The sequence below is a fragment of the Populus nigra genome, chromosome 12 (genome assembly GCF_951802175.1).
Source record: "Populus nigra chromosome 12, ddPopNigr1.1, whole genome shotgun sequence".
NCBI lineage: Eukaryota > Viridiplantae > Streptophyta > Magnoliopsida > Malpighiales > Salicaceae > Populus > Populus nigra.
In genome coordinates, this window is record NC_084863.1 from 15,363,858 (window position 1) to 15,384,696 (window position 20,839).

At 35.2% G+C, this 20,839-nt stretch overlaps 3 protein-coding genes across 3 annotated transcripts; 2 read left to right on the forward strand and 1 right to left on the reverse strand.

Moving 5' to 3' along the window:
- Nucleotides 1–178: 178 nt before the first annotated feature.
- Nucleotides 179–6,453, forward strand: LOC133669795 (protein TIC110, chloroplastic-like). Its single transcript, XM_062090080.1, has 15 exons — nucleotides 179–815; nucleotides 1,157–1,216; nucleotides 1,326–1,449; nucleotides 1,569–1,637; nucleotides 1,745–1,843; nucleotides 2,068–2,134; nucleotides 2,642–2,706; nucleotides 2,791–2,885; nucleotides 3,080–3,207; nucleotides 3,303–3,403; nucleotides 3,541–3,757; nucleotides 3,877–4,031; nucleotides 4,579–4,704; nucleotides 4,806–5,795; nucleotides 5,886–6,453. Exons 1-15 carry the CDS (start codon nucleotides 319–321, stop codon nucleotides 6,126–6,128), a joined length of 3,036 nt encoding a protein of 1,011 aa, XP_061946064.1. The 5' UTR covers nucleotides 179–318; the 3' UTR covers nucleotides 6,129–6,453.
- Nucleotides 6,454–10,188: 3,735 nt separating this feature from the next.
- On the forward strand, nucleotides 10,189–12,014 carry LOC133668983 (cationic peroxidase 1-like). The gene is made up of 4 exons (XM_062088999.1): nucleotides 10,189–10,441; nucleotides 10,751–10,942; nucleotides 11,150–11,315; nucleotides 11,407–12,014. The coding sequence occupies exons 1-4, from the start codon at nucleotides 10,235–10,237 to the stop codon at nucleotides 11,790–11,792; spliced, it is 951 nt and encodes a 316-aa protein (XP_061944983.1). The 5' UTR covers nucleotides 10,189–10,234; the 3' UTR covers nucleotides 11,793–12,014.
- Nucleotides 12,015–14,595: 2,581 nt separating this feature from the next.
- LOC133670244 (uncharacterized) lies at nucleotides 14,596–18,454 on the reverse strand. The gene is made up of 5 exons (XM_062090766.1): nucleotides 17,272–18,454; nucleotides 16,026–16,747; nucleotides 15,236–15,423; nucleotides 15,018–15,084; nucleotides 14,596–14,915 (listed from the first exon to the last, which is right to left on the reverse strand). The coding sequence occupies exons 1-5, from the start codon at nucleotides 18,308–18,310 to the stop codon at nucleotides 14,871–14,873; spliced, it is 2,061 nt and encodes a 686-aa protein (XP_061946750.1). The 5' UTR covers nucleotides 18,311–18,454; the 3' UTR covers nucleotides 14,596–14,870.
- Between the last annotated feature and the right edge of the window lie 2,385 nt (nucleotides 18,455–20,839).

The following is a 20,839-nucleotide window of genomic DNA, read 5'->3' on the forward strand; positions in this document are numbered from 1 at the left end:
TGATAAACATTTTTTTCCTTTATCGTTTTTACTATCATTTATATTTATGACATAATTCTTTAAATTATTTAAAAAACCAAATATTAGAAATTTTATATTTCATTCCAATTTAAAAAGTACGGTAAATTTCAAGATAATTTGAAATAACAATATGCAAATGTGAAGAAAAGTTAAAAGCTTTGCTCTATCTTCTTGTTTCCACCCTCCCTCCTCCCCCGCTATCCTCCTCTTCATCTTCCCTCTTCCCTTTTCGTTAAACCCTATAAGCCTCCCACCCACCTTCTCAATCTCAAAAAACGACTCCGTTAACACCACCGAATGAGCCCTTCTCTCCTCACTTCCTCTCCTTCCACTTCTTTCCTCTCCCCTCTTCCTTTCAAACTCCCTCCTTCCTCTCTAAAACTCCCTAAACGCCACCGTTTCCGCGTCTCCTACCCCCGCAGCTCCGCCGCAGAATACCCTTCCGCCATCACCTTAGAATCGAGACCCGATGATCTTTTTGGAGGAAAGAGAGAGCTCTCAGGAGCTCAATCTATAGTAAGTAATCTCTCGCCAACGCTAAGACTGGCGAGCTCGGCGGTAATTCTAGCTGGTGCTTTAGCTGCTGGGTATGGTTTAGGGACTAAGTTCGGTGGTGGCTCTCGGAATTTGGCACTTGGTGGTGCTGCTGTGGCTGGAGCAGCTGGTGGGGCTGTGGTTTTTTCGTTGAATTCGGCTGTTCCCGAGATTGCCGCCATAAATTTGCATAATTATGTTTCTGGGTTTGATGACCCTACTAAAGTCAGTAAAGAGGAGATTGAAGGCATTGCTAAAAAGTTAGTTACTTTAATTTTATTCTGGTTTAATTGTTAAAGTTTGTTTTTTTATTGCTTCACTGGCCAAAAAGTTGGTGCTTTTGAGTTAGCGTTTGGATTTTTTTTGGTTAATGTTTTGGTGTGTTTTATGTATGCTGGTTATAGTTAGGATCATGTGTGCAGAGTGAATTTTTTGGTGAATTGCAATAGGAACTATTTTTCTGGAGAGTATAAAGGGTTTTTCTTTTTGATGGAATTGGTGTTTTTTTACTTCATTTGGTGCTTAGTTACTTAAGTTGTTAGTGTGTTTAGCTTACTCTTGTTAGTTTTTGAAATTTCTTTGTGAATGTTGAATTTTGCAGGTATGGTGTGAGCAAGCAAGATGAGGCATTTAATGCAGAGCTTTGTGATTTATACTGCCAGTAAGCTGGAATTGGTGTTGAATGTGTTTTTTGTAGTTCGTTGAAGAGTTTGCTTTTGGATCTTATTTTGATCCTTTGTTAAGATTTTGGTTATTTTACCTTGGTTTAGGTTTGTGTCTTCTGTCCTTCCTCCTGGGGGTGAAGAGCTTAGAGGGAATGAAGTTGACACAATCATCAACTTCAAAAATGCTTTGGGCATGGATGACCCAGATGCAGCTAGCATGCATGTGGAGGTATTTTTATATTATGTGAGCTAGATTTATGCACGTGAAGAATGAGCATGCTTATGGTTATATGTGATGTGAATTTGAGAAATGTTCCCCTAAGCTGCTATTTTGTGTACTGATTGCAGCTTGGGAGGCGGATTTTCAGGCAAAGGCTCGAAACTGGAGATCCTGATGGTGATGTAGAGCAACGTCGGGTAGGTCATTTGTAGTTTTGATAGTTTCTGAATCTGGAGACATTGGTGTGTGAAAATTTTGAATGAAGATATGGAGCTTGACCATTATTACTGATTCTCCAGCGCAGGCATTTCAGAAATTGATCTATGTTTCAACTCTTGTTTTTGGAGAAGCATCGTCATTTCTTTTACCTTGGAAGCGTGTTTTCAAGGTCACTGATTCCCAGGTAGTTATTTATCAACTGTTTCTATTCTAGCCTATGTGAACTTGTTTTCTGTAGTGAACAGTGTCTTGTCACCAGTGACATGTTCTCTCCTTTTTTACATAGTCAAAATTCAACGTGCATTGAACTTCAAAATGCATACCTTTTGGTTTTCATTCTTCCCAGTTTATTGATATCATCTTGTTTGTCTCAACCTTTTAATTCTTGTTATTATTCTAATCTGTTAGGTTGAAATTGCTATCCGTGATAATGCCCAGAGGTTATATACTTCAAAGCTAAAATCAGTTGGCAAAGGTAAATTTAACATAAATTAAGGTCTTTAATGTTACTTTATTTTGTATTGTGATTTGTGAACATCAAGCTGTTTCAGCTATTGTCAACTTAAATCTATAGCTAGATTGTGTTCCGCAATTTAACTTTCATCTATAACAGAGGTGTGCCATGTTCTTGCACTATGATCAGTGATATCCTTAATCATTGGTTATCAGTAACAACTAATCTACTTGATTAGTTAGTCAATACTATTCAATACTCTAGTTATGATTTCAGAGCGATTGATGTTTCTCTTCTTTTAGAATTCTGCTTTGAACTCTGTCAGGGGTGTGTGCTGTGGATGTGGGGTTGAAGTGCTTAGGCATGAATAGTTTATAACTTTGTATATAATCTTCTTCATTAGCTTTATTTAAAAAGACATGCTTAGATTGATCATTATACTAATAGCAAGTATTGAGAATGAGTTGAAAATTCTTTTTGCTTTGTTTCACCTTTTTTAACACATGTTCGTTTGCTTTCCCCAAATAGATATTGATGTGGAGCAGCTTGTTAACCTCAGACAAGCGCAGATTTCTTATCGACTTTCTGACAAGGTTCCTTGTCAGCTTCTCATTGATGGTCCTTTTGTGTTTTGGTTCTTAATTTGTTCTTTATGTGGCATGTTCTGTTTCTGACAGCTTGCAGAGGACTTGTTTAGGCAGCATACAAGAAAACTGATTGAGGAAAATATTTCAGCAGCTCTTGATAGGTTAAAATCAAGGACGAGAACAGTGTATGATCCTTACAACATGGCTCAAATTACAGCTTCTGAATGTCTTACTGACATTTTTAATTATTGAATTTAAAAAATAGACTGGATATTTGATATGTCATAGAATTCCTTTCTTTTTAGAACTTTTGGTCAGCAATATCATCCATACTTGCAGTTATATCATTTGCACCATCTAATTAAATTAGGTTTTACAGCCAGGATGTTGTGAAAGTTGTGGAAGAGCTTGATAAGATATTGGCATTCAACAATAAGCTTATTTCATTAAAGAACCATACAGATGCAGCTTCGTTGGCCTGCGGAGTTGGTCCAGTTTCTGTACTAGGTCTGGATCCTAAGGAGCTCTTGCTTTTAAGGTTTTCTCAATTTAAGTTTTTGACTGCTCATTTTTTAGCTGGCTCTAAAGCTTTTGTTCCTTAGGTGGTGAGTACGGTAGTGAGAGAAAGATAGATGACTTGAAGCTCCTTTACAGGGCATATATAACAGATGCGTTATATGGTGGTCACATGGAAGAACATAAGGTGATGCATCATGCATTGCACTTTATTGATGTGTGTATAATAAATTTGTGTTATTGATGCTTGATATCTACCTTTTCATCAGGTTGCTCTGTATATTTGTTTAGGTCATAATCTCCTTATTACTTTCTTTTTTGTAGCTTGCTGCGTTAAATCAATTGAAGAATATATTTGGTTTAGGTAAGAGGGAGGGAGAATCAATTAGGCTTGATGTTACTTCAAAGGCATATCGTAAACGACTTGCACAGGCTGTTTCAAGTGGTGATTTAGAATATGCCGATAGCAAAGCAGCCTTCCTACAAAATCTTTGTGAGGAGTTGTACTTTGATCCACTGAAAGCCACTGAGATTCATGAAGGTAATAAATATTGTTTAGTACCATATATATGTTTTAAATCTCATCTTGAGACCTTTGTACAGTTATCTTGAAGATTTTTTTTTGTGCATAGTGGAACTAATGCCTCTCTTTACATCCAGAAATTTACCGGGAAAAGCTTCAGCAATGTGCAGCTGATAGAGAGTTGAGTGACGAGGATGTTAAAGCATTGACCCGTTTGAGAGTCATGCTCTGTATTTCTCAGCAAATTATTGATGCAGCTCATTCTGATATCTGTGGCAGTTTATTTGAAAAGGTAATCATTTTCTATATAAGATCTCTGGCTATGATATGGCAATTTTCCTCAAGTCTATCTCAATGGTTCATTTGGTTCCTCTTCCCAGTAATGCCCCTCCATCTTTGTTTAGGTGGTTTCTAGTTGCATTTAGGATTAAAGTGGTCAATGGGAACTTGGAGACGTTTATATCATGGGATGGGTCTGTTTTGAACATTATACATGCATTTAATCTGTGTTCAAGGGAACTGTGTTCAGGCTCTTCCAAACTGTATCTTATATTTTGTGGGTTGACAAGGACTTGGAAGTGTCTATACTAATGTAATGGGGATGTATGGAATCTACTGAGGGCCTTATTACTTGGCATGGATTATTCTCTAACTTTTCTATTACTTGCTAACTCATTAAGGGCAAAGGGTCTACCCCTACTGGCTGCCTGCTGGTAGGGCGTCTCCTCTAGCTTCATTATATTACCTATCTGCTATAGGATTTAAGTTGCATGATGCTGATTGCTGGATTGCTGCTCAACTTAATCAATTTATGGCTGATGCATGGCATTGTTTTTCAGGTGGTTAAAGATGCAATTGCTTCAGGGGTCGATGGCTATGATGCTGATGTTAAGAAGGCTGTAAGAAAGGCTGCTCACGGCTTGCGTTTAACACGGGAGGCTGCCATGCCTATTGCTGGCAAGGCGGTGAGTGTACACTTCTACTACCTGGCACCTATGGTTTAGATCAAACATAATTTTCAAATTAGACATGTTTCCTTCTGCTCAAAAACTCTTTCTTGTTGAAGGTCCGAAGGATTTTCTTAAACTACATAAAGCGAGCACGGATGGCGGAAAACCGCACCGAGGGTGCTAAAGAACTAAGGAAATTGATTGCCTTCAATTCCTTGGTGGTGACTGAACTGGTGGCTGACATAAAAGGGGAATCTTCTGATGCTCCACCAGAAGAACCTAGTAAGGTGGAAGAAAATAAAGTTGAAGAGGATGAGGAATGGGATGATGATGAGGAATGGGAGTCCCTTGAGACACTTAAGAAAATAAGACCTGGTGAGGAGGTTGCTGCAAAGATGGGTAAGCCTGGCCAGACAGAGATAAACCTTAAAGATGACCTTCCTGAAAGAGATAGGACTGACCTTTACAAGACATATCTACTTTACTGCCTAACTGGGGAAGTTACCAGAATTCCATTTGGTGCTCAAATCACCACAAAAAAGGATGATTCAGAGTACCTCTTGCTGAATCAGCTTGGTGGAATTTTGGGTTTGACTGTGATGGAAATTGTGGAGGTCCACAGGAGCCTAGCTGAGCAGACTTTTAGGAAACAAGCCGAGGTAATTTTAGCTGATGGACAATTGACAAAAGCCAGGATTGAGCAGCTCAATGACCTGCAGAAGCAAGTTGGCTTGCCACCCGAGTATGCACAGAAGGTGATAAAGAACATCACAACTACAAAAATGGCAGCTGCTCTTGAAACTGCTATCAATCGAGGGAGGCTTAATATGAAGCAGATAAGAGAGCTCAAGGAAGCAAGTATTGACTTCAACAGCATGATATCTGAAAACTTGCGAGAAAACCTGTACAAGAAAACTGTAGATGAAATTTTCTCATCAGGCACTGGGGAGTTTGACGAGGAGGAAGTCTATGAGAAAATCCCAGAAGATCTTAACATTAATGCAGAGAAGGCTAAGGGGGTTGTCCATGAGCTTGCACGAAGTAGACTGTCAAACTCACTGGTTCAGGCTGTGGCACTACTAAGGCAGAGAAATCAACAAGGAGTGGTATGTATTTTTGAATCTTCTATTTAAAAATACATCTTTCATGCAAGAGGGAAACATTTAGTCTGAGGTCCTTTTTAACCACTTTTGTAGGTTTCTACTCTTAATGACCTGCTGGCTTGTGATAAAGCTGTGCCTTCTGAGCCATTGACATGGGAGGTGCCAGAGGAGTTAGCTGATTTGTACACCATCCACATGAAAAATAACCCAGCACCAGAAAAACTGTCACGACTGCAGTATTTGCTGGGCATAAGTGATTCAACTGCCACTGCTCTTGGAGAGATGAAAGATAGAGTGCTCCCAGTTGGGGCAGAGGAAGAAAAGTTTGTGTTCTAACTTTCTAACACGATAGTATTTTTGCTCCCAAAAGGAAAGGTATTTGCTGGGCATAAGTGATTCAACTGCCACTGCTCTTGGAGAGATGAAAGAGTGCTCCCAATTGGTGCAGAGGAAGAAAAGTTTGTGTTCTAACTTTTTAACACGATAATATTTTTGCTCCCAAAAGAAAAGGACACTTGCCATATTAGGAAACAGTATGCCTATTGCAACTAGATGATGAAATTTTGGTAGCCACTAAGAGTGCTATAAATTTGTTCAGTTAGTATATGAATGTTTGTTATCTTTAATGTATAATAATTCGCCAATAAAATGTTTTTTGATATTTGCTTCTCTTGTTTCACTTTTGATGGTTGCGATCCTTGAATCTTTCAGTTGTTATCAAGTAGTGTTGAATGGATTAATGATATTAGTTCTCTGCCAAAGCCAATGAATCGAATGAAGTTCAATCTATGCTTGTTTTGAATGGTTGGTTCCATTCATCCATGTTGATCACTTGTTTATTATTTGGGGAGGAGAAGCAACTCAACAATAGCATTCTTCATTCTGTTTATGCCTGTCAACATTGAGATGTTGCTGGTGGGACTGCGCCAAGACCTTTGCTTGTGTTGAACGTCTTACATGTTTAGGTAATGCCCCGAACAGTCAACAAAGGTACAAAATGGTATTAATTTTCAGAAGAGGTTCTCATGTCTTACCAACCCTTGTCAGCTTTATCCACACCTCTTGCCTCTCAGAATTGGGATTTTGTCCCTTTTGGTCAATCCTCAACTTTCCCATAGTGATTTAACCCCTTAAATCTGTGGCTTGTCGACCATTGAAATCTAATTAACCAAAGAAAAACCTGTACAACGATGATTTTATTTTTAGAATCTTTAGTCAAAACCCGAAGGATGAGCTCCCTTATAAGCACTAGGGCTAATCCTAAACCTTAATATCTCAAGCTCTGAGAAATAAGATTATCTTGAATAGTCTAGTTGGTTTTGATATGGAAGGCTTGCATTTACCTTTATTAAAGAGATGTATTTTGTCTTCGCGTGCAAAGACAGGCGTGAGAAAATGGCTTGGCTATAAAATCAAACCTTGGTCTCCAAGTAATTGTTATTTCTTCAAATAAACAACCATTTTTGACTTACAATGTGTGACTGTCATTTGGTGGTGAGTTAGAGGAATATTAGAAATTAACTTCAAATCCTCAACATGTCAAGTATAGTTGTAAAATACGAAATTTATAACTCATAACTCGTGTTGTAACTTGGAATGGGCTTTAAATTGAGCTATAAATAATATTTAGTGAAATTTAATTGAGTTGGTTGGATTAATTTATGACCGAGTTAATATCAAGAATTTTTTTAAAATAAAAAAATAATGTAATTATAATGAAAGAATTTATATGGGTTGACTTGTTTGGTTATGATTTGACCAATAACTTTATTATATAGATTTTTTTATTGTCAAGTTCATTGAAAATTAATTAACATTCCCATCCACACAGCAATAATGTGCAACAGTGGAAACATGTGGGGGGCTGCTGACAGAGGCTCACAAAATTAGTGACGGAAGTGAAGTAGAGGGGCTGGGTGATTCCAATTAATCAATGTGCCATAACTACAAGATAATTTTCTTAAATAGATTAAATGCATAACCTAATATAGTATATGTATTTATAAATTATTAGAACAAGTTCAAATCTAAGAGAAGATTTGATCGTGCAGACCATAATAATAACTTTAAAATGTCATAATTTTTAATTTGATTGTTAAAATTTTACAAAAGATTTCAAAGGTTTTTTTTTCTATAGAATCTACTACATCGCTATATAGATCGTCAGATTTTTAGATATCAAAAATTTTATTCAAGCACTTGGTTTTGATAATTTTGTTATTTTTCTTGTTATTTTTTAATTTTATATATTGTTTTGGATTTTATGGTTATTTTATTTGTATTTTTAAAATTTCTAATCTATTTAAGGTTTTCCTAGAAATACAGATTTTATCAGTATTACCTTTAAAGAAAGGTTAAAATACATATTTTGCTCATCAAATATAAGTGTTCTCTCTGCATCAAAAATTTGTGCCAGATACAAGCATTGTCGTCAGTTACTCCTGCACTTTATCTAATAGGATTATAATTTCTCGTCCCCTGATTCTACTGCATGGCTATTGGTTTAGGCAGACAGTTCGTCGCAAGTTATCATCTCAAGTTCAAATTCAAGGGATCGTTGTGAGAAACAAATTTCTTGTAAATGTATACATCAGTACTGAGTGTGAAATAATCTGTCGAAAACCCAATTTTTTCCTAAAAAAACTAAGTTTCAATTCATGTAAGTTGGCCTGAACCCAACTGTGAAATCATTAAGAAAAGAAAAGGGTTCTTCAGTACATATGCCTTTTAAACCATCATTCATTAAGGAGGATGTTCATGCACATCGACGTCTCCAGCTTGGTGAGTTCACCTTAATGGAGTCCTAACAGATCATACCCTTTACTATATATTGAACCAATTTCGAAAGGTCGTACTTGTCTACGTCAATGGTTTTTACTTTTAAGTTATTTCCAGTTGTCAGACACGAAAATTCAAAGGTGGAGAAAATCAATTCCGAGCTCCTACAAGATAAGCATCTCCAAATTCAACCTAGCTAGCTAAGAGGTTTAATATGAATCTTTAAGACTTGTGTTATTCCACTATCTTGTCGTTCTCTTTTCTTCTCAACATATTCAACGTTGGATCCATTATATTAAGTTCAAGAGGGTAGAAAATTCTAAAGTTTGGGGCATTCGCAAAATCATGATGTCTTATAAATCAAGATGGTGGAAGACAATCATGCTTTATAATTAAACCTAATGGCACTGGCACTTCAGTTGACAATTATTAGTAATAGATTCCTAATGGGATCTTTGTTCACACAATACCTACTACCATCAAAATCCAATGCTACTGGACATTTGACAAATTAACCTAATTCGCAGAGCTTCAGGTGATGTCAAACATTAATCACTCAAAACCCTAGTAAACTATCTCAAACTCATCTCAATATATACTCAGTTACATCTAATCATCGACTATAGATATTTAAGAGCATCTCTGTTTAACTTATTTTATTATCGGGAGACAAACGAAATGAATACCTCGTCAACAAAAGATATATTTATTTTATATTTTTGTTCTTACCTAGTCAACAAAATATATATATATATATATATATATATATATATATATATATATATATATATATATTTCTTTATCTCATAACAATAAATAAACAACTTAACGTAAGTGAGCCGTTTGAGTTTTAGAAAGTGTTTGAAAATGTAGTAACGGTTTTTTTTAAATGTTTTTTACTCGGAAATACATTAAAATAATATTTTTTTTATTTTTAAAAAATTACAATTAACTTTAACACATCAAAACAATCTAAAAACATTAAAAAATAATTTAAAATATAAAAAAATTAATTTTTTTATAAACACTTTTAAAACTAAAAGAACAAACAATATTTTAATAACTTGATTGTTATGTAATATGGAGGGGGTTTTCCACGTATCGTTTGTTTTTTAGTTCAAGGTTCTGTGCACGTCTTGATGGAAATAAAAAGAAAAAAGATGCCCAGTACCACATTAAATTGCATCAAGACGAGCTAATTAATGTGTTCGTCCTGTATGGAGCCATGGAATAATGTAAAGTTTCCACCAATGTGAGAGTTATAGTTACGAAAGCAAACGAAATTATTGTTGTTATTGGTATTTACAATTACTTCATACGAGTAAAGAAGTTATGCAATGGCCTACACAAAATAATATTCTTACGTACGCAATTATTTATAATTTCTTAGTTCAAAGTTTTGAGAACAAAATTAAGAGAAATTATCAAGTGGGTGCACCACCATCATGAATGCGTACATAATTAGGTTTCTTTGCTTTTAGTATACTCAATATTTTGCGCATAATCTTTGACCTTAAACCCTAATTAAGGTATAAAGTGGTAGACGGTCCAGACCAAATGCTTCCTATAAATAGGCCTCCTCTACAGCACTTACATGCCATCAAACACAAGAGATATATCACAAGTTCAACTATATCCCTCTGTGTCTTTACATTTTGGATTATATGGCTCTCTCAAAAATTTTCTACGGGTTATGTTTCTCTATGCTTTTGCTTGGATTAGTCCATGCACAGTTATCAACCACTTTCTATGCAACAACATGCCCTAAAGCCCTCTCTACCATCAGAACTGCTGTACTAAAAGCAGTTGTCAAGGAGCATCGCATGGGAGCCTCCTTGCTCCGTCTCCATTTCCATGACTGCTTCGTTAATGCATGTTTCTCTTATCCCTCTCCCTTTCTTTCACATGCTGATATACATGCACACACAAGAGGGGGGAAGGAAGAAGGATATTAAGATTGTGCCTTGGGGAGGATAGTCTCTGCATGTTTTAGGTTTTTCAGTTTTCCAACTTTCACGTAAACTACCCTGCATGCATGCACAAGGATGATAGTATACTGTGTGTTTAATTACTATGGTTATCCCTTATGGCAGGATTATATACAATATTTTCATTAAGAAATGTTATCGTTATTTTAAACATTGTAATTTGACGAGGATCTTTATTATTGATTCAAGCAGGGATGTGATGCATCAGTCCTATTAGATGACACTTCAAGTTTTACTGGAGAAAAGACTGCAGGCCCAAATGCAAATTCTTTGAGAGGTTATGATGTGATTGATACCATTAAGTCTCAATTGGAGTCAATTTGCCCTGGAGTTGTTTCTTGTGCTGATATTCTGGCTGTTGCTGCTCGAGATTCAGTTGTTGCAGTAAGTAACCTAGAGCATATATAGAAGACAAGGTGCCTTCTTCAACAGGTGCCTTCAAAGGCATTGAAATCCTTTTGAACCTGATGTTTGAATGCTGATGCGTGCCTTTTAAGGCCGTGAAGAAGGCACCGTGGAAACGACTCAATTCATACATTTCACATAAACTTGTGCGCATTTTGATTTCTTTTATATTAATTTCTTCTCCAGTTGAGTGGACCTTCATGGACAGTTCAATTGGGGAGAAGAGATTCGACCACAGCAAGTTTGGGTGCTGCTAATTCCGATCTTCCATCTCCACTCATGGATCTCAGTGACCTTATTACTTCCTTCTCAAATAAAGGGTTCACTGCCAAAGAAATGGTTGCTCTCTCAGGTAAAATAAAATTAAGGGAAATCATCACCACAATTAAATAAGGATCTTGTACCAATTGACTTCGGTTTTGAAATTTTCTATAATCTTGTAGGATCTCACACAATAGGGCAAGCCAGGTGCCTGTTGTTTCGAAACCGTGTCTACAATGAGACCAGCCTAGATTCAACCTTGGCAACATCATTAAAATCAAATTGTCCAGACACAGGCAGTGATGACAGCCTTTCTTCACTGGATGCTACTACTCCTGTCACATTTGATAACTCTTATTTCAAGAACCTGGCAAACAACAAGGGCCTTTTGCACTCGGATCAACAGCTTTTCAGTGGAGGCACTACGGACTCGCAGGTCAAGACATACAGCATCAATTCTGCTACATTCTATGCTGATTTTGCTAGTGCCATGGTAAAGATGGGTAGCATTAGCCCCCTAACAGGAAGCGATGGACAGATTCGTACCAACTGCGCCAAAGTAAACTGAACCTCACAGTTAATTAAGTAATGTTAGCCATTAGTAAGACTTTGGCTAGCTAATTCTCTTCAATTGTCAATTTAAAAAATAAATGTTGTTATTTGATGTAAACCGTGTTTAATGGTTTGTGTTTGTAATTTTTCTGGCTTTCATGTAAGTGTGTGAAAACTACTTGAAACATCAACCGATTAAGAAATGATCGATAATGATAAGTTTCTATATATTTTGCCAGATGCTTGCCTTATTTTAGGAAGAAAGAACAAGACTTGAAAACTTCACAATATACAGATTTCTTCATTAAACTCAAACACAAGTAATGAGTTGATAAAAAAACTCAAGATTCAGAACTCGATCCATTGACAAGATATTAATTTGAAAACTTCAGTGCAATGCAATCGAGAAGTTCCTACAAAATCAAGCTGGTACAAAATTTTATATCTTGCTCATACATTTACCAGGAAAGACTTGTAAAAAATCGATTTAGAAGTGTAATACCCAAACTTTTGACTCAAATCCAAACTCAAATTAACTCAAACTCAATTTAAATTAATTTAGGTATATAAAGAAAAGTTATAAGAGAATTACTTTTCTCTCATTTAATTTATATGGCCGTCATGACCCTCCCCTCATGATCAAACTAAATATTTCAATTTTTTATCTTGAATTTTTTGTTCAAAAAAAATAAAGATAGCAAGTAAGTGATTTTCTCTCATATTATTTTCAATTATGATTTGTTTATGAAAGGATTAAAAAAGGTATTAGAGTTTATAAGGATTTAAAGTTTATATTGTTAAGATTGATTTATAATTATTAGGGGTTAATGTTAAGTTATTGATTTTAAGTATGTTGTTAGAAATAAGAATTTACCAGTTGATTTATTTAAATTGATTTTTATGTGTTAAGAAATTCATTTCAACCTTGCTGGAAAATCCGGACAGAATGGTCTTGAGGTTGAAGATGGCAAAATTTTATTTTGGTCCTTGATTTATGAAAATTACATTTTAGTCCCTAAATTTTGAAAAATTATAATTTGACCCCTAATATGTCTTTTGGAATTCTGGGCAATGTTTTTATGAGGTTAATGATGATGAATCTCAGTTTGATAATTTATATGGAATATTTTCAGTTTGATCCCTTAATTTTAGGAATTTACATTTTAGTCTTTAGTCCCTGAACTTTAAAGGAATTGCAGTTTGATCTCTGTTTTGTTATGGAAAGAATTGAGGATGGTTTATGGGTGAAATTTCAGTATGGTTATGTATGTACAGTTTGGTTCAATTTTAGTAAAATTATGTTTTGGTCCCTTTTTCGAAAAATTGTCGTTTTATTCCCTAAAAACCTAGGAGACTAAACCTAGTTTTCTTTTATGCATTAGAATCTTTTATTTGTATTGTTTTGAGTATATTTTATATATTTGTTGTAGGTTCTCCTAACAATTCTTAATAGATTTTTCGGGTTTTCCATCTAATATTCCTTTTAATTTATATTTTTTCGAGTGAGTGGGATAATCTTTAATAAGCATTTAATATAAATAAATATATATGTTGATTATATAATGAGTACGACTAGTTATATCATGATAAATCAACTTGCAAACTATTAATATCTAAAATGTATATAAATATTATTCTCTCATTAAGTTGGTTGAACTCACCCCTCATTCCTAATATTATTTCAGGTTCTTAGTATCTGTTAGCTGGTGGACTTTATTGAATGTTCCTACTTCTTCAGTTTTGGTCGGTATAACTTACTTATTTTGTGAGGCTTTTCTTTTAGTTTTGATTTAATGTCTTAGACACTCCACTATTACTCTGTTTTAATTAAGTTTGGATTTTGACAATGTGATAAGTATTATGGATTATTGTTTTTGTTTTAATTACTGATGAGAAGTTTTGAACTATCATTTGATTTCATTAGTTTTAAATAATATAATATTTTCTGAAGATTATGAAATGTTGTGTATTTTTAAATAACTTATTCTTTTAATATATCTATTCTGAGGTTTAGCGTAAGTGGGGTGTTATTTCGACACCACTCCTTCATTGTCGGTCATGGACCTGGAATTCATATCGTGACAAAAAATCCTTTAATTTATGATAAAGCCAAATTTAATAGGGGAAAAACCCTAAAAAGGTCCAAAAACATCCTTATAGGCAAGCATCCCTATAGGCTCGGGCTACAACGTCTGAGCTCAATTTATATTAAGGTGCATGGACTCGGGCATAGTAACATGAGCACATGTTGGGCATACGCCTAGGCTTGGGCTAAAAACTTGAGCCCACCATCCGATTGCATGCCTACTATTAGGCGGACGCCTAACTTTGTTAGGTGTGTTGCCTAGATAATGTTGGACATGCGACCCATGTAATATCTCACATCGGCGGGTGAGGGTTTGGTAGCTGGCCTTATTAATAGTGCTGGTTGCTAACATGTTGTATGTCTTTTAGGGCATCAGACTCAGAAGTGGGCTCGCGTCACCAGGAACAAAACCGTGAGGGCAGTAAAGCCCAAAGCAAATAATATACAACATGTTGAGCCGGACTGTTACATTTGGTATCAGAGTCGACCTCACTGGTTGTCCAATTGTGTCGACAGGGTCATCGAGCTCCTTAAAGAAAGTGGATTGTAACATCTCACATCGGCGGGTGAGGGTTTGATAGCTGGCCTTATTAGTAGTGTTGTTGTTAACATATTGTACGCCTTTTAGGGCGTCAGGCTTGAAAGTGGGCTTGCGTTACCAAGAACAAAACCGTAAGGATGGTAAGGCCCAAAATAGATAATATACAGCATGTTGAGCCAGGCTGCCGGGCTGTTACACAAAAAGACAAGAAGCTACTGGTATATTTTTCAAGGGACCTTTCATCCAGCAAGTCCGTGGTTTTTTATAGAAACTACATATACATTTCATTTCCAAGTTAGTCCCCTAGTCAAAGTTTACTTCACACTACACAGATTTCCTTCACGAGGAAATACTTACAAAAACCATATGGATATGACTAGTAGGAAACCTAAAAAGGGGGGCATGAGTGCTCGACTTTTATCTTGAGCAACAAACAAAAGAAAGCGAACTCTAACTTGCTGACAGTATCAACCATATCTTGTCATGTTCCTCCACTTATCCTTCAAATCAACCTGGAGAAATCATCAAGGGGAAAAAAAAAATATGCCCAACATTAAAACAAAGAAAAATTGCCAATCAAACATAAACACTACAAGACAATGGATCTTGTGAACCTCAGTTCTCTCTTGAAACACATCACGTCTAGAGTTCCAGATCAGCTTCCAGTTTCCTTTGCCATACCTTCAGAAGGAGAAAATAGCAAGAATAAGAATCCATCAAACAATAAAAAGCAGAAAAGAAAATATTAGCCATCCCCTAGATAGAGGAGAAAGGAAAAAACAGCAAAAGGAAACTTGATTTTCCTAATGCTTTGCCTAACAAAACTACATACTTCTTTACAGCCTCCCTCAAAGCATCTTCCTCCTCCAAACTCCACCTCTTAGGTTTTCTCCTCTTAGCAAACCTTGCCAGTTCATATTTCTTCAATGGAGAGACAGCCTTTCTCTTTGGGCTATCTAAATGAATTCTATTCATCTGATCTCCTGTTCCTTCAGAAGAGTCATCTATTGAATCGTCCCACTACAAGAAAATTATATGGTAAGATGCAATTAAAAACAACATGCTTGCAAACTATGAAAAAAGAAATGTATGGCAAAACAGACTGAACAAGATAAACACTTCAAAGCAACTGTGAAACCCTATCAAAATGTCAAAAGAAAATATGGCATTTCACTTATCAACATGAATCTGAAGGTCTTGGAATAAAACACTTAACATAATATTTTGTTGAAAACTAATCTTACTATCAGATTATCAACTCGTAAAAATCATTTCAATTGAAATGGAAAATAAATCTGTTCTTTCAAAAACTGAACATGACTTCCTATTAGTTACTTTTGATATGGAAAGTCAGTCTCTATCTGCATAAAACTTTTACCAAGTAATAGGATGGTGCTTGTCATTTCCATTCTATAGAAAACAGAACACCTAAAGACAATATAAAGACATTCTGAACAGATGTTTGTACAGCCAAAAACCCCTATGCCCTTCCATTCAAGAAAATATACTCAACAAACTGCAAAAATATACATACTTTATACAAGGGAGCAAAAGCACCCCTTTAACAATGTCATCTGAAAATAAACAAGCAGATTGGTTTCAATAAAAAAAATGACTCATACCTCAAAGGTACGAGCAGTAGCATTCCGCTCCATTAAGCTAGGTTTAGAAACATTATTCTGATGGCTGCAGGATGCGACTCCAGTGTTAGCCTTTTTGCTGAGATTAGCTGAAAGATTAGGAGCATCCACGCCTTTTCCCTTCTCATTTCTTATTGAAGGTACAGCAGTTTGGTTGGTGAAATGATTGGCTGCATCCACTTCTGATTGATTCGGGTTTTCTGCAAAAGGTTCAACAGTGTGATTGGCTGAAGGATTACATGCATCAGTATCTTTTCCACACTGATTCTGAGCTGAAGGCACAGCAGTCTGATTAGCTGAGAGGAAGGATGATCCTGCATCTTTTCCATTCTGATTTTTTCCTGGAGGATCAGGATTTATTATTTTTCTAGCCAGTTCAGAAATAACAGTATCTGCACCTTTTCCACTTTGTATTTCAGCAAAAGTACCCTGATTAGATAAGTTCCTTGCCATTTCAACCATTATATTATCAGCCTGCTTTATGGTATCAGGAAGAGGATCCTTAACCCTTGCTCGCAGCTCCTTAGAGCTAGCTATGAGTTTTCCTCGCGCTGTATTCACTTTATCAGTAGTTATAGTATCATACAAACTAGATGCTACGACCCCTACTGCAGTTTCTGTATTTGTGATCTTGACAGGACCTTTAGAGCGTTTGATAGGAACAACATGCCTGTGTTTACGAACCATATTGTTCTTCTGAATTTCTGCATGAAAAAAAAACAAGAAAACAAAATAGAGAAGAGAGATGAATACAGTTATCACATGTGCATCAACTATGTCAATCAGCACAACATGAACCATCATATAAAAAGGATTAGTTGTATGCACATATTGGATTCTCAACTATAAGGGAATTATAGCTCTCGCATACCCCAAGCAAAAAAAAAAAGAACAAGACTATCATAAAAGTGCAGAAATGAAACACCAAAATGAACAGAACTAAGAACAAGGTGTACTTTCACAACAGAACAGAACACACTTCCACAACGCATTTGACCCACAAAACAACCCCAAATCATATCATAAACTAAGTCTACTAATAATAATAAGCTCAAATGACACACTTGATTATTTGTTCTTCCCTTGTCATAAGATTTCCTCAAACATCCAAAACTAGTCAAGCAAAACATGATAACACACAATACAGCCAAAACAAACCAATCAAATAATAATAAAAAGTAAACAGCATAAAACCATGACTAGCAAACCGGAGGAAAAAAAAACCCACCGCTGCTTTTCTTTGCAGGCATATCAGCAGGACCCAACTCCAAATTCTCGTCATCTGACCTCGAACATCCCTCTCCAGCATTAACATCTATACAAACCCTACCGCCACCCACATTGACTTCCACTGCCCCATTTTCACCACCCCCTCCCTCCCTACTTTCCTTTGCAGGCATATCAGCAGGCCCCAACTCCAGATTTCCATCAGCCAACCTCGAACATCCCTCTCCAGCATCAACATCAATACAAACCCTCCCGCCACCCACATCAACTCCCGCCACCCCATTTTCACCACCACCTCCCTCCCTACTTTTCTCCACGAACCCATTCAACTCCCCACCACCCAAATTTACTTCAACCCCCTCATTTTCACCCTCCCCTCTCTTCCTACACAGAAGACCACCATCCCCTCTCATCTCCATCCTCGCAACCATCTCAACAAACACCGGCCCACTAACCGCAACAGCTTCCCCTAAATAAATCCTAACCATCTCCGCAGCCTCATTCCTAGTATTCATTTTCAACCACCTCTTAGCGACCACATCATCCTTCAACGCCACTTCCATTTCCTCAAAATATTTCATCAATTTACCCGTTACCAACTCACTCTTCCCCTCTCTCTTCAACCCAGCAACCCTCTTCTTCCAAACCCTCTCCACCGCCTCCAAAAACTTTCCCTTTCTCGCCCTCTGTAAATTTCCCAGCATATATTTCACCGTACACTCCACCGCCACAGCACAATAAGCATTCTTCATCGAATCCATTATCAAGTCCCCCTCATTCCTATCAATTTGTTCGACCATCTCAATCGCATCAAGGGTTTTCTCAGAAACCGAACCGTCTTCGATGTCGGCATCGATTTGACGGAGAAGAAGGGTTTTTTTGAAACGAGGGCTGGTGTTTGATAACGGGACGTGACGGTTGGTAAGGATTTTGTTGATTGTGAGGACTGGGATTTGTAATTGACGGAGTATGAATTCGATTACCCATCGAGTGATATCTGGGTCGAAGCTTCTTCTTGTGGTTGCTGCCATTGATGACATGTTTTTTAGGGTTTTTACATATAGATTGAGAAGAGATTAGAGTTTTTAGGGTTTTTTAAATTAAAAAAAAATTAGGAGGAAAAGTGGGAAGGCAAAGAGGAAGGGGGGGATAGTAAAGAGTGTATTTTGAAATTTGAAAAAATTGGTTGCTATCAAGGAAACCTTAATTTTATATTCCCTAAAGAATTCTTCTCATCCTTTGACTGCCAATTATTTTAATTTTCTCAATTTTACATATAATATAATTGACATTAGTATTTTACTAGATAAAAACATTTAAAACACAAACATGTTTCGTGGAAGAAGAAAAATAGAAACATAGAATAATTATGTTTTAAGAATATTTTTTAAATGAATTTTTAAACTTTCAGAACAGAAATACATATCTATTTCAGCTATCATTCATTATTTTTATTTTAAGATGGTACCTAAATCTATCCAATAATATATCATTTTTCAATTAATCAATATATAGTTAAAACGTGTTTTTTTATGTAAATTTTATTTATTTTTATATTTTAAAAGTGTTTTTTTAAAAAAATATTTTTTTATTTAAAATTAATTTTTTTTATATTTTCATATCATTTTGATATATTGATGTTAAAAATAATTTTTAAAAAATATATTATTTTAATATATTTCTGAATAAAAAAAACATTTAAAAAATAATCATTACCATACTCTTAAACACTTCCATATTTACCTGTGTTGAGTGTTATATTCAAAATATTAGAATAAATATCAATCTATCTAATTTAGTATATATTAATTTAACAAAAAAAATGAAAATTTCAAGTATTAAAATGTTTTAAATTTTCCTGTAACTAATGAGCTTGACAGGCGAAAGTATATCAGGAAAATATTTTGAGAGATTTCCATGCGTTGACAACTAGAGTAGTGCTTGCTTATGTGAAACTGGGCTAGAGCTCCCATGCTCTCTCAGTGCATCTGAAACGACTGCTTTTGCGCTTCTCTATCTACCCTGAAGATTCTGAGATTCCAGCTCAACAACAGCTAGTGCTTTTGTTTCATCGGCCTGGGTAATTAATTAGAGCTCAAGAACTGCTATACAATTGGGCTATGAACATCTTACAGAGTTGAAGTAGTGGACCAACGTGGCTATGATGGAAAAATCTACAGCTGTAGAATGCATTCTCTCTGGTGTGTCTGCAGAAGACGATTGTTCGATTGCTTGCTAAATTTGCTTAAGAAGATGATGATCTTTATCTTGCTTGTAATGGAAACTGCAAATCTCAAATCTCCTCGCTATACATTGCCATTGCCTCTTCTTTTGCTGCATCCAGTTGAGGTTAGCCATTGTTTGCTTCGATTTGAAGAATTTCTCATGTCTGCAAGAAAACTGATGACTGAAGATTCAAGCCTGTTAAAGATTCCAGTTCGAGGAGTGTTTGCACCTTCACCTCGAGACCCCTCTCTAGGTCTCGAGGTGAAGATTCAAGCCTGTTAAAGATTGAGGAATTTTACTAGGATTTCGGTTGTTTTTATGTTTTTTTTAAAAAATTTAATTATTTTATTTACTTTAAATTAAAAAGTTTTTAATGTTTTTATATTGTTTTGATATGTAAATATAAAAAATAATTTTTAAAAAATAAAAAAAATATTATTTTAATCATTTCCGAGCAACAAACATTTTAAAAAATAATTATTATCATACTTTCAAACACTTCAACTCTGAGCAACAACTCATTATCCGATCTCTAATATTTGTTTAGCTTACTTGATTGTATTTGAAGTGATATTATCTTGATATTTGATAAAATAAAAAAATAAAAAATTTCATCATGTGAAACACTAAAACTTGATAAAATAATATTTAATCTTGTAAGATGTTTAAGAGTTTGGTAAAAATTAATTTTTAAAGTGTTTTTTATTTAAAAATATATTAAAATAATATATTTTTTTATTCTTTAAAATTTATTTTTAATATCAGCATATTAAAAGGATTCAAATACACTAAAAAAAAAATAATTTAAATCTTCAAAAGTGGTTAAAATTCATTTTTTTACTTAAAATTATTTTATTTTTTTATATGCTATGTTAAAAATAAAATTTTAATATATATATATATTATTTTAATACATTTCTTAAAAAAAACCTTAAAAAGACACAAATTATGCCATGAAGTTGCACTACCTTTGTATTTGGTTAAAATGCTGAATTAAAAGCTTATATCTTTTCCCTAATTCAAAATAAATGAAGAGATAGCTGTGAGTTGACTCGATAGTGTGCGTATCGCCGCGTGTTATGACGATAGATGGGAAGTACCGTCTACGTCTAGTAGACCAATATTCTTTGCGTGAGGTTTCCTTGATGATAAACTTAAATTAGTCCTCCAACTATCCGATAATGCTTAATTACATCCCAAAACTAAAACTTTATAATTGATTTTCTAATATTCCGAAGTTCCTCAATTAGGTCTCTCCTCGTTATGCTATAATATCTTGTGACTAAAATACATAATTTAGAGAATAAAATGATGTTTTCATAAAGAGAAATTAATGTATTTTA

Bases quoted from the DNA above. Each gene is read 5' to 3' on its own strand.
- LOC133669795 (XM_062090080.1), top strand. From the start codon at position 319: ATGAGCCCTTCTCTCCTCACTTCCTCTCCTTCCACTTCTTTCCTCTCC. The intron at 816-1,156 runs GTTAGTTACTTT...TGAATTTTGCAG, and splicing joins ATTGAAGGCATTGCTAAAAA to GTATGGTGTGAGCAAGCAAG. The intron at 4,705-4,805 runs GTGAGTGTACAC...TTCTTGTTGAAG, and splicing joins TGCCTATTGCTGGCAAGGCG to GTCCGAAGGATTTTCTTAAA.
- LOC133670244 (XM_062090766.1), bottom strand. From the start codon at position 18,310: ATGTCATCAATGGCAGCAACCACAAGAAGAAGCTTCGACCCAGATATC. The intron at 15,085-15,235 runs GTATGTAGTTTT...CTCCTTCTGAAG, and splicing joins TTGAGGGAGGCTGTAAAGAA to GTATGGCAAAGGAAACTGGA. The intron at 14,916-15,017 runs GTTCACAAGATC...TGATTTCTCCAG, and splicing joins TGTTTCAAGAGAGAACTGAG to GTTGATTTGAAGGATAAGTG.
- LOC133668983 (XM_062088999.1), top strand. From the start codon at position 10,235: ATGGCTCTCTCAAAAATTTTCTACGGGTTATGTTTCTCTATGCTTTTG. The intron at 10,943-11,149 runs GTAAGTAACCTA...TTTCTTCTCCAG, and splicing joins CTCGAGATTCAGTTGTTGCA to TTGAGTGGACCTTCATGGAC. The intron at 11,316-11,406 runs GTAAAATAAAAT...ATAATCTTGTAG, and splicing joins AGAAATGGTTGCTCTCTCAG to GATCTCACACAATAGGGCAA.